At 49.7% G+C, this 13,178-nt stretch overlaps 1 protein-coding gene across 3 annotated transcripts in view; it reads right to left on the bottom strand.

The window, feature by feature from the left end:
• The window catches only part of rev3l (REV3 like, DNA directed polymerase zeta catalytic subunit), a 43,243-nt gene that overhangs the window by 16,410 nt on the left and 13,655 nt on the right, over positions 1-13,178 (bottom strand). For 2 of the 3 annotated variants that reach the window (XM_048251379.1, XM_048251381.1), the window contains exons 2-12: positions 10,257-10,446; positions 9,835-9,909; positions 8,484-8,644; positions 5,896-6,043; positions 5,681-5,775; positions 4,098-4,202; positions 3,756-3,840; positions 1,364-1,503; positions 912-1,058; positions 542-767; positions 104-246 (exon numbers count right to left, since the gene is read on the bottom strand). In XM_048251379.1, the coding sequence (XP_048107336.1) occupies positions 104-246; positions 542-767; positions 912-1,058; positions 1,364-1,503; positions 3,756-3,840; positions 4,098-4,202; positions 5,681-5,775; positions 5,896-6,043; positions 8,484-8,644; positions 9,835-9,909; positions 10,257-10,446 (1,515 nt within the window). The remainder of the gene's footprint in view (positions 1-103; positions 247-541; positions 768-911; positions 1,059-1,363; positions 1,504-3,755; positions 3,841-4,097; positions 4,203-5,680; positions 5,776-5,895; positions 6,044-8,483; positions 8,645-9,834; positions 9,910-10,256; positions 10,447-13,178) is intronic. The other variant, XM_048251380.1, reaches the window with a different exon arrangement.

Genomic DNA, 13,178 nt, shown 5'->3' with positions numbered 1-13,178 from the left:
TTTCTCAGTAAAAACGAACAACATACGTAAAAATGTAATAACGTGTTCTAAGTGTCGCTTAGAACACTACAGAAATTGTAGAGAAAAGTAAAACAAGACCCACCACTGTTCTCATCTGCAGCCCCGTCCAACTGGGGTATTGACAGGTCAGCGAAGAGGGAGTTATTTCCACTCCAGTCCATCTCCTCCTCTGAGGAGTCCTGCTGCTCCTCACTGGATCCCTCACCCTTGTCCTTCAGACAGAGTCTGTGCAGGAAAAGTCACAAAAGCACTGACTGAGCAAAAGTCCTGGCTGCTTTAAATGGTTTCCCTTTTATCTTTTTAATCACAATATACATGAGACTGAATAGAACATTACAAATGGGTTTAAAGTGAGGTCATTCAGGTCAGGACAGTTTCCCTTTTATCTTTTTAATCACAATATATTTAAGAGACCAAATAGAGAATTACAAATGGGTTTGAGGCGAGGTTATTCAGGTCAGAAGAACCAAAAATAAAAACACCATCAAAAGTAGGTGAGGAGGTAAAAATGTAAGCAAACCTTTGTCTTGCTGTCTGCTCAGGAATGTCATTATCCCATCTCTGTGACATCAGCATACTCAGCTCTGCCTCCTCCCTCTCCAGCTCCGGCCCCGCCTCCTCCTCATCGCTGTTGTAAGGGCAGCTCCCACTGTTGCCAAAAGTGGCCTGCCTGCCCACATCAGCCTGAAACCTCGGGTCCTCAAGCCCAGCCAGGAGTTCATCCAAGGCCCTGTCCTGGCTGTTCTCTGAAAGACAAAGCCAATAATCTAAAGTTAGTGAATGTCATATTTTATTGTTGCTAACCATTATCATGGTATGTATTATTCTATCATACTGTGGTCTGCCATTAAGGGGCCATCAAATGACCGTAGGGGAGTGCAGCGTTTTACCCAGTCCAGACTGATTGGATGATTGCGAGAGGGGAAGAAAGGTCTGACTGTTCTCCAGTAGACTGAGAATGGCCTCTTCATCTACAATGGCCGAGTCAGTTTCCCGCCCACCAGGTCTCTTGGTATCTAAAGGGCAAGTCATGGCAACTGATAATCAAAAATGACAGCAATAAATCATTTTAGACAGTAATGCTTTAAAAAAGGTTTAGTCTTTAAAATAAAAAATATTTCTAGAAAAATAATTATGATATTATTCTGAAAGTGAACAATATGTTCCCCAATTTTACTATGCATGCTATGCATTTTGATCCTTGGTCACACCAAAAACTGTAGTAGGCTTAATAAAAAGAATATACAAAACAAAATCCTGATCAATAAAGAATGAGTGATACCAGATTGCTTAGTACCGGAAACTGCTTTCACAACTCTAGCACCAGTGCTGCATGTCTCACCTGTGGCCGTGTCCCTGTGCGTCTCCACCTGGCTAGCGGGAGGAGCGTGCAGGTCCTGTGGGGTCAGGACATCAGGGTGTAGTGAGAGACCAGGGAAGGGCTCGTCCTCCTCGCTGTCCCCTCCCAGGCCAGACTGAGTCCTGTGGCCAGAGGTTAACAGTTAGATGTGGGACTGGCCTCACTTCCAGTGCAGTGGCAGTGCAACTGGTTTGGAGACCACCTGAATCACACACCTCCACCCCCAGGAGTTGAGACACACTCTGGATTCATTAGCCACCCAGCCACTACTGCTTGCCTACAAAGTGATGGCTGTGTCTGCTCCCAATTACTTAAAGACTTTTATCATGGCTTATGTTACCCCTCGGCCACTGCGGTCCTCCAAGGAATGTCATCTGGCACTGGCGCCCCTATGTACTCAGCAGTCCAAGTTATTTTCATTTGTTGTTCCCAGTTGGTGGAATGACCTACCAAATGCTACCAGGGCAGGGGCATCCCTCTCTATCTTCAACAAGCTCTTGAGGACTCAACTCTTCCGAGAATACCTCCTCCTCAACACACCTAACATGCCCCTTCCATGCACGTTCTTTCTTCCTTCTACTTCCCTCTGTGTTTGTGAATATCTTTTAGCTAAATATAGACCCACGGGCATCCAGCTGATCCTTTTTTGATACCAGATGGTCCTGGTACAGGTTCCAGATTCTCTACCAAACTCCCTCACTTCAAAACAAACAAACGAGGAAACCAAACACTGCCTGTGGCGCTGACTATGCATGCCCAATTGTATTTATTCATAGTGCAGCAGTGGCACAACGGTGTGGAAAATGACAATAAGCACACACAAGCACCTCATATTAAGAAGCTTCAGTAGAGCTAGATCTGAAGACACATTCAGTGGCTTTATTTCCTCAGCTGGAGGCCGTGGTGGGAGTGTGGAGAGACTCCAGAGAGCGAGGTCTGTGCTCGGCTGGCTCCTCGCGTATTAATTAGTCTCTCTGCTAACGACTCCAGGGGCTCTGGAGGGGGGGGGGGGGAGCTGGCGGCACGGGGAGATCCAGCGGTGATTAACTTAATTCAGCACAGGCTCCGCCCTCGCTTCCTCTCGGAGAAGTCGCGGAGTCTCCGTCTCGGATTGTTCCGGAGGCTCGCAGGGCGGGAGACGGCAGTCTCGCAGCACCAGAGAAGCAGGAGGGCACAAGCGGCGGTGCGGGAGCCAGCTCGGGAATGCAGCGCACACAGAGCCAAACCGACACTCGCGTCACGTGAGCCCAGAATGTTCTCATGCTGTTCTACTCATGATGGATCTGTTAAATCTCAGCCCCTCTCCTATTCCTAAGTATCAAACTATGAATAGAAGCCATCTGGATATGACGCAAGGACAAGCTCTTGGCCAACTGTACTTTATTGAAAACAAAACAGTTTTCTCCTCCTTCTAACACAGAGCAGTGCCAGACCTCAATAGTTTCCCTCTTCCTCTCTCTGAGCGCTCCATGCCCCCACCAAGGCCTGATGGAAGACATCAAGCTGGAAAAAGCACACAGGGAAACTGTACACACCAATTGGGTCTTTTCCTCAACCTATGTGGTCGCCATCGTGTCTCGCTAATGTATCTGGAAGCAGCACATGTTTACGTTTAGAGGCCCTCCCACCATCCACACACCAGAAATGGAGGTTCAGGCACATACATCATCATCATCAACTCCCCTCCCCTCTGCACTCTGCCCCTCTGTAGAAGTTTCCAAATCCTTAATCTATGCCAGTCAAGAGCATGGAAAAAAGAAACTGCCAGTATGATTGCACGGTTATAAAAAATGAACATAATTTGAACCATTTGAACCAAGCCTAGAAATTTAGACATAAAATAACTTCTTTGTCATTTACAGCATATCCCTGTGGATAACTGCAGGGCTCCCATGGATCAGGATATGTGTGCTTTTGTCTATTGCTACAAAAATGTGTCTCTGCCATCCCTTTCATAATGGGAAACAGACTGTGAGAGCAAGAGAAAAGGGAAGATCTGCCATTACTCTTAGGGCTTTCTTTCCTCTATGTCTTTGTTAACGGCAGTTCTCAAAGCATGGAAAGACACCGAGCCCTGGATGAAGGCCACCCATAAAGTCCATCTCAATGACAACTGCCAGAATGACTGAAGGAGGCTGGGTAAAAGCAAGGTCATGGGAGAATACACAACTGCTTCTGCCTACACATATAAGCTAGCGCTCAAACATTTCAAGTACAATGTATGGACCGAATTTATGAGAGATTTTTTCCAGTGAAACAAAAAGAAAATGACATCCTCCAACGGAATTTGAAAAATTAATCACACCTGGTCACTATTTCTTGCACTTGCCATGAGAACAAAAAATGTCAAAGAATGTCTTTCGTTTTCACTTACACATTGAATTGGTTTTCACGTAGAATCTCCTTGAGTCTCTTCATGAAGATCTTCTCACTCTCCACGCCATCTAGCAGCCCGCGATCTGGAACAGCATCAGAAGCAGCAGGGAAGCAGTTAGACTTTGATGACTGACGCCAGGTGATTGATCACCTCAGACAGCAGATCTCAATGAAACCCACGATTTTCAACACACAGGTGCACTCTGACTCATTCACGCGGATCCAAGCATGTGTTTTCTCTTTGTACCACATAATTGGCCTCCTGTACTTTGTGAGTCAGACGTCTAACGATCAGCATGAAATACCCACTTCAAACAATGTGATAGTCGGGCAGTCTTACCCTGGGATTCAGGGGTTTCAATTTGGGAGGACTCGTTCTTCTCTCTCCGTCGCTGTTTCTCGTCCTCCCAGATGGCCTGCAGTCCTGGGTTCCTCCCAATCTGATCTGGGGGGGCAGATAGCAAGAATCAGTTCAACTGACAGCAGTCAACTACACTGCTGCTACCATTTGCTTGTCACCTTTATCCCAGCCTTCAGCAGAAACAAGAACCTCACACCCAGTAAGTGTTACAGATCTTAAGTTTTCATACTCTGTTACAAATGATAGCGACAGCAATAAAGACTTATTATGTACGCACGAGAGTTACGTCACACTTCTCCCATTTTAAAGACACTTGGTTAATATGTGTGGAAAACAGAGTGGTAAAAACTTGAGGGGCGAATTAATCATTTCCTTTCTTCAAACAAGAGCATGCTTTATGTGATAAAAGCAAGCAGTCTGCATTCTGCACAAAGCAAATGCAAAACATAAGAACACACCCTACTCCTCTCATCCATGTCCTGCTTTTGTCAGTAAAAATGTAGTTTACCAAAGTAAAACAGGATATTCTGTCATGGAAAAGTTCAGGATGTAGATTTATTCAGCTGTGCACAAGAGAAGCAATTCACAAGAAGATGCACAAGGCACTCCAGCGTATGCATATGAGCATAGTGTATGCGTAAGTCAGAAGACATCCAGAATAACCAAATCAATGACCTACATGGCATAAGAAGGAACACTGACTCAGTCAGTAGTGATACTGGATTAACCCGGGGGCCACATATGTGGCAATCATATACAGCGAAAAGTAGCAGAGCTACTTCAGTGTATTCTTATGGACGCACTTATGAAAAACAGAGAACATGAACCCACACAGAACCCACCGCAAAAGCACTCTCTCACTCTCACGGTGTCTGTGCGGACACCATTAGCACATATGGAGATCTAATGGCAGGGGAGATGAGCAAGCGTCTATTCCAGTTCAGTAGAGTTAGTGCCACTTGTTCTATCAGGTCCAAACTCCATTTCACTTTCATGTTGTCACAAACAGGCCACTTCTTGTGAAGACTTGGGTCTGTCTCCACTCCTCTCTCTAATCTTTCTCCCTCCCTTCCATCTCTCACCCTCTCTCTCCACAGCACCCTCCTCCCTTTGAGATGGGATGTCAGAGGGTATAAGAGGGGGAGGGTCCTCTGTGTTGGTCTGTGCCTAGAGAGCGTGTGAGTGACAGGATTGTCTCTGATGTCCTGAGGTCATCGTGTGTGCTGTGTCCAGCAGACCTGAGGGCTGAGACACTACTCCGTCAGCACAGTCTGTCAGCGTCTTTGTCCAAACGTCATGCCTGGTGCAGATGCTAATGTTGAAAGGCACTGATATATGCTTAGTGCTTAGCATGAGCCAACTGGAATACATCATCCCCCCCACACACACACACACACAAACATACTTATTTTCGTGTGTTGTCATTACCATTCAATTTCAAGCACTGCACCTGAAGGTGTATAGATCATGCTGCTACTGCATGTACAACGCATTTCAGTTGTGGCAAATGTTAATAAAGCTAAACTATATTAGTTCAGTGGTTAAGAGTAAAAGGTCTTTACTCTCAATCTCCAGGCGATTCAGGACGTCTACAGCCACAGCGTCCACCTCCAGCTCACACGTGCTCTGCTTCGCCACCGCCTCCAGAACCAGAGAGCTGAAAAACACAGGAAGGACATTAGTGTGTGTGTGTGTCTGTGTGTGGATGTGAGTGTGTGTGTCTGTGTGTGTGTGTGTGCAAATGAAAGTGTAAAGACTCCAGAGAGTTCTCCCTCACCAGGGTAGTGCGTCCTCATCCCAGCGAGTGAAGGTCCCCCCCAGCACGCTCTCATTGAGTTTGGAGGTGTTGGGGCTCTTCCAGGGGCACTCTGGGGTCCTGCTGCTGGGGCCCCGACTGCCCCCTGCCACTACAGAGTCCTCCCCAGCTGGAGAACACACACACACAAAATTCTGCATGAGTACAATGTAAACTAACCAGTGTGGGACTCACTAGAAGCCACTGAGTGAAAAGCAAAATGTAAAGTTGACCGCATCATAAACTTAAATGAACTAATGAAACTACTTTGTTCTGCCTTTAGGCCGCTGGTATTTTTTCAGCCTCCATGTCAGGTGGCATCTCTACAAAAGGGAGACTAAAGGGATAAATGAAATACTGCCCACAGGTGCAGAGGCGTCCCTCTCCCCTGCAAACTCATTTCCTGGGGGATGCCGGTCACCCTGAAGGCCACCTTTTGTGTGGAGGAGGACGGCGGTGGCGGGCGGGGGCTTTGGGCCTCCGTTAATCTGGACAGGGAGAGGCTCCCTGCTGCTTCATTAACCCCGGGTTCCGGCCTGCGTCCAGCAGGGCGTGTGATGTGGCCGACGGGCCCCGCTTTGCCAGCTACCCGTCCTCCCATCTCAGCCGCGCAGCTCGGGATTAACGCTCATCCCACATCAAACACGGCAGACCCCTCTCCTCTCCCTTCTCTCCCTCCCTCTCTCTTTTTTCTTCCACTCCCAATTCCCTACTCATCACTCGCTCACAGATGTGAGAAATAACAACGGACAGAACAGCAGGGAAAAAGAAGTGAGGGAAAAGAAAGAGGGGAGGTGGAGGAAAGATAAATGAACAGAAAGATAAATATTAGAAGACGGCAAACAACAAAGAATAACACAGGAAGTGGGAGGAGGAAAGAGAAGAGTGGGGGGGCGGGGCTTGGACTGAAGAAAAGATGAACAAACAAAAAGAAAAGCAACACCCGAGCGAAGAGGAGGGCAGATGAGGAGCGATGAATGAGTGGCCAGGACGACCTTTGACCTCCTCTGTGTGGTTATGTTTGTGGCAGACGCCTCGGCAGAGCCCGGAGTGAACGGCTCTTCCCCCTTGTCCACTCTGCGGGCTGCGAGGGAGTGTTAAGGCTGCAGGGCTGTGATTGGAGGAGCAGGAGTTCAGCAGTTGAAGAGAGCACGGCGCTCCATGTCAGAGGGGAAGTTTGCCTTTGCTGAGCGGAGGCTCCGGCGTGTGTGTGTGTGTGTGTGTGTGTGTGTGTGTGTGTGTGTGTGTGTGTGTGGGGGGGGGAGGTCTGGCAGGGATATTAAGAGTAGGAGCCACGGGAATGTGCCTCTGGCCTTGAAAACAGTGAGCACATGAGCACAGATACGCTCTCCTGTTGTTGGTCAGTGTGTGTGAGTCAGTGTGTGTGAGTGTGTGTGTGTCTGCCTGCATGAATGAATGCAATGCAATGCACAAATCCCTCGTCTTATGAGTTTGGGTTGGTGTTACAGACAGGCTGTGGCTCATAGCCCTCTGGCATGGTGGGGTCAGGCTGTGTGTGTGTGTGTGTGTGTGTGTATATATATGTGTGTGTGTGTGTGCTCAGGCAGGCTTAAGTTCAGCAGTCCTCCACTGCCCCCCCCCCTGTCCACTCTTATCAGCTCGCCCAGCACCAACCTCCTGCTCCACTAAATCTATTACATTAAGCACCCGCGTCTGCGAGAGTAACTGAACTGCTTACCGCACTTCCAACGGACGTTGCAGAGTGTGTGTGTGTGTGTGTGTGTGTGTGTGTGTGTGTGTGTGTGTGTGTGTGTGTGTGTTCCTGTGACCTCTTCTCTGAAAAACCACACACAAACACACCCGTGCTGTGGTTTAGTGCGAGCAGGACAGAGGTTGGCCTACAGAGTAGACACACTTGCAGCTGCACGGATAGCACCTGAGACCCCGAGGCACATACTTCCACCCAACCTTTGCACCAAACACATTTCACACACACACACACACACACAGCACCAGAGCACAAACAAACAACATGAACCGCTCAGGTACACAACACATACCCACAAGACTAGAGCCTCCCTGCTATCAAACACTCCCCATCAAACACCAATCACATCTGATGGCAGACAAGCAAGCCAGCCATGTTGGCAGACAACCCACAACAACTATCATTAGCACATAGGCAGCTTTTCTCTACTGGGCCCAAATAGAAGCTTGAAATCGTCATTCATTCTGCACTCCACTCTTCATTTTCTTTCCCCATGCTGAACCTTCCCTTTACTGGGACAATGTGCTGAGCTTAAATACACCACTTTCACACACAAGCCTATCAACAACTAGGCCTAATCCCACACATAATACAATGAAATATGTACACTAACAGTCAAAAGTTTGGAGTCACTTAGAAAGTTCCATTCCACTCCATTTTAGACAGAATATCAGCTGAGATCATTTGCACAGGACCAGGGATGCGTCTGCCGTACAGGTTGATCTATCTAGCTCCTCTGCATCAGACCAATGAGAGTCTGGACCCAAAGCAGCATTCCCAAAGTAGCATTCCCAGCATTCCCAAAGTGTCTGTCTGCGGGGTGTGAGTGTGGCGTCGTCACCTTGTGGTGGGCAGCGGCGGAACTTGACGGCTCCTAGGTTGATGAGGTTCATGCCGTACAGGTTGTAGTCGATGAAGAGCTGGAGCAGGTAGGGAATGTGGGCCTCGTGCGGCTGGAAGCTCTTGTTCATCACGGCGCCTCCCTGCAGCAGCTCACACACCCTGGGGACAGCACGCAGTAAACACAGCAGCTCAACACACACACACACACACTCAGTAAACACAGCAGCTCAACACACACACACACACACTCAGTAAACACAGCAGCTCAACACACACACACACACACTCAGTAAAGACACCAGCTCAACACACACAACACACACTCAGTAAACACAACAGCTCAACACACACACCCACTCAGTAAACACAGCAGCTCAACACACTCACCCACTTAGTAAAGCACAGCAGCTCAACACACACAACACACTCAGGAAGAGCTGATCAGTCACAGTCATGGCCCATCCATATAGCAGAACATTATGCCTCAATACTAATATAGAACAATCAGATGATTGTGTTGCCCCAAACACTCACAGGCCTGGTAGCTAGTGTGTTCAGAGGAAATGTTCTTGAAGGTCACTATTCAAGTAAACTTCCTGGGTTCCTGTGGTAACGAGGCATTCAAATAAGGGGAATTTAGCACACAGGAGCATTAGCACACTAAGGGGAATAACTGATGACTATTAATCAGCTGAGATATGCTCTGGTGACGAGTGCATGACTGAAATATTGCCTGATTTGCAATTATTCCATGAAAATGCTAATGAGTGCAGTGCACAGCACCACGGGTCTCTGCATCTCAACCCATCAAACAGCCCCCATACACAGGAATCCAATCAATGTGTCTGATGTGATCCGCACTTCCCAGGAGGGACTGTGTGATTTAAGACTTTTCTCGAGTGTCACCTTTTGGCTGAGGGTGACCACATACACAGTAAACAGTAAACAGGCTGCTTTATGTGCATCAGAGTTACTGAGGTGCACTAGAGGAAGTGGAGAATAATGTGGAGGTGTTCTACTGCCCCTCTAGCCCATTATAGACACACACACACACACGCACACACACAGGCTGGTGTTTTCAAAGACTAAAAATAGATGCAGAATGCAGGCCATCTCTCCTATGCAGTCATCCCCATCTCCCTCTCTCACAGTGCCACAGACACATCACAGACACAGACACAGCACAGCACAGCACAGACACAGCACAGACACAGCACAGACACAGCACAGACACAGCACAGACACAGCACTCTCCTGGTCAAGACCACTACTATGAGCTGCAGGGCTGCTCTTGAGCACAGTGGGTTACATTTCACAACATCAGGCTTTCTTGACCAAGCCATACTGACCTCTTAACCATCTGCGGATTGTACAGGTAGATCTTCATGAATGGCTTCTCTTTGGCGTGGTACCCATAGAAAGGCCTGCGCGAGCACAGAGGAGAGGATACAGTAAGTCACAAGCTCCCTGCCTGAGCCATCCCACACGGACACGCAGACTAGAGGTCATTCAGAGATCAGTCCCGGCACTTTTATGGGGAGGATTTAGATAGGAGGAAATGGCAAGCAGGGGAGTAACTGAGTGGTGTCATTCACAATCCCTTGTTCACCTGCTGTGACATATCAGGACCAAAACAGCAGGTTTGATATTTCAGCACAACTTCCTCCTGGAAACCCTGGCGTCCTTTTTAATGTAGCGGGGAGATGGGGGTGGGGTCTGGAGGCTCTGTGTGTGTGACAATAGAAAAGCAAACCATGTTTATTTGACTTACATGCCAGACACCAGCGTCACCTTGAAGACATGCTGGGCTTTGGAAGAGGGGTTGCCCATGGAGACGTTGAGGGCTCTGTCGATGCTGTAGGCCACCTGGCGCAGGTAGCGCTCGGGCTGCGGGCTGATGCCATCGTACGGGACGTAGATGTAGGGGAAGACGCCGTGGAGGTGCAGACACGTCTTCTGGCCTGAGACACAAAGAGCAGACACAGCCCCTTTAAGGACAAGGCAAAGATCCTCTGAACAGCAACATGACAAATCAACTGGCACAAACAGCACCATGATCCCTAAAGAACCAATTTCACATTCTTTTTGAATTGCGACTGCTTACAGCTTCAAAGCGTGCACTTCTCCCTGATGATTATGCAAGGAGTTCTCTTTTTTTTTTCGGTTTTCAGAGGACAGCCCATCAGCAGTATTGGCATCATGTACTTTCTAGCCACGTAAAGTCAGATGACCTGCCACTGACCAACCCCTGCCAAACAACCGCCTAATGAATTGAGTGCAGCCGTGTACGGTCTTGATTGATTGGCCCGAGCCGTGTAAAGCATACCATTAGCTAAATCACCGAGCGTGCTGCTCAAAGTACCCAGCGCGATGGAAGTGATTGCCTATGAGGTCATCAGGCGCACTAAAAATAGCGCGGACCTGAGTGCACAGCACAAACAGGAGTTCCATTAGGGCCAAAGTGGGGCCATTCAAACCGTCCCTCTGCTGCCAAAACCCTGCAGGCCCACACATTAAAAGTCTTATTAAAGACGGGATGGCCCGAGTCATGTCCTCAGCTGGACACTGGTCAGAGCAGCAACACAAAGGAGAATAGCTATACTCGCTAATGAAGAGTAAAGCTGCAGAGTTAGCAAGAAAATGTCTGTGCTGAATATGAACACGCCCAGGACAGTAGGGCATCTATGGAGACGCATCCCTCCCATATGAACACGCCCAGGACAGGGCATCTATGGAGACGCATCCCTCCCATATGAACACGCCCAGGACAGGGCATCTATGGAGACGCATCCCTCCCATATGAACACGCCCAGGACAGTAGGGCATCTATGGAGACGCATCACTCCCATATGAACACACCCAGGACAGGGCATCTATGGAGACGCATCCCTGGTCCTGTGCTGCTGCTGGCCAACAAGCCCAGCTGACTGAGCAGATGGCTCTGACCACTGGGACTGGAGGAGGGGCAACATGGCTGCTCTACAGGTCCACACACTCATCCCATGCCACAGCATACTCATCATATACTAACACACCCCCATCACACACACACACACAGACACACACAGACACAGACACAGACACACACACACACACACTCCTCCCATCTGTTGCCACAAGTGGAGACAAAGCGCTGGCTCCCTGGCATCATTACACACGTTTTTTGCTATTTGGAAAGCGGAGGCATCCACCATGGCCACTACTATCTGCATGCCAGTGCCCACCACCTGTGCGCGATGCCACACGGGGCGCCAGCCTGCACCTCCAACCCTCCACATTAGAGGAGGTGGGCAGACGAGCCGTGCCTTGGAGGGGGTGGCGTAGCTTTGGGCCAGCAGTCCCAGCATGTTCATCAGACACCCCTGCTGGGGCTCGTCCAGACCCCCCACACCCCTGACCGCTCAGGGATGCCCATGCTGGCGGCACAGCCCACACGTGCTCCATCATACCCACACACCGCAAACACACACGCCTCCAGAGGACAGGGGGGCTGCTGAGAAGGGCCAGGGGGGGTGCTAATGTCCAGGGCACAAAGAGACTCATGGCAGGCAGAGTGGTGTGGCTCTGCGGCTCCCCAAGGAGCTAGCTTGTAGCTGAAGCTACATTGCCGCGAGCCGCCAACGCTCTGCTGCCATCCCAGTCCAGCCTCTGACCGCCTCAGCTGGATCCCCAGGGCTCCCCCAAGAGTCCATGCCCACACAGCAGCGCTCAGAGCGGGCTAGAGAGAGGAGGGGTACCAACCGAGAGTTGAGCGGAGCGCGGGTGGGTGGACTCGCCGGCTGACCGGCTCCCTGGTGGCTGAGGACGCATGAGGAAGAGACGCTGGCACAGAGCCAGAGATTTCCTTGAGGAAGGAAGGACGGGCAGGACTAAACGCCACGCAGCGAGAGAACAGCTGGGGTCAACCCTCTGAGAGTCGTCGGCCCCGCCAGGATGAGCAAAAGGAGCAGACAGGCTCGTGTGTGTGTGTGTGTGTGTGTGTGTGTATGTGCACTAGAGACGTCGCCAGCACCAGTAGACAGTAGTTGCTCCTACTGCAGTTGCTAGGTAACGTGGCTGGTGAGCACAAGCCCAAATAGACAGTGGGGAGGTGGACATGACTGATTCTACCCAGCTGCCTGAAACTGGGGGGAAAGGGAAAGCATGAGACAGAGAGAATGTGTTCGGAAAAAAAAAGAGGAACGAAAAGGGGGAAAAAAGAGGTATGACTCACTGACATGAAGCCCAAGATTTCACAATATCACCCTACACACAATAAAGCCCAATAAAATGCAAAAGCGCACACACACACACACAAGCATGACATGGAGAAGGAGGTGGAGAGGAAGGCCACGTGGTCATGGAGGGACAAGGAGAGGACAATGTTGTGAGGGACTGAGGGAGAGCGGAGCTGGGAGTGTGAGGAGCTTCCTGTCCACAGCTGAAAGGGCTTTCCTCCTCCTCTACCCCTTCCCCTCCTCCTGAGTGAATGAAAGGCAGTGTGAGAGAGAGAGAGAGAGAGAGAGAGAGAGAGAGAGAGAGAGAGAGAGAGAGAGAGAGAGAGAGAGAGAGAGAGAGAGACGCTGCCTCCACTGCAGCACAGAGCAGAGGCAGCAACAGCAGCAGCAGCCCTGCACGTGAGCAAAGCATGTGCCTGAACAGCCCCCTCCTCTCTCGCTCCCTATCTCATTCATGTCATTCCATTCTGCACCTC

This window comes from Alosa alosa, chromosome 8 (genome assembly GCF_017589495.1).
Source record: "Alosa alosa isolate M-15738 ecotype Scorff River chromosome 8, AALO_Geno_1.1, whole genome shotgun sequence".
Taxonomy (NCBI): domain Eukaryota; kingdom Metazoa; phylum Chordata; class Actinopteri; order Clupeiformes; family Clupeidae; genus Alosa; species Alosa alosa.
Note: the sequence above shows the minus strand (reverse complement) of the source record. Positions and strands in the feature narration are given on the sequence as shown.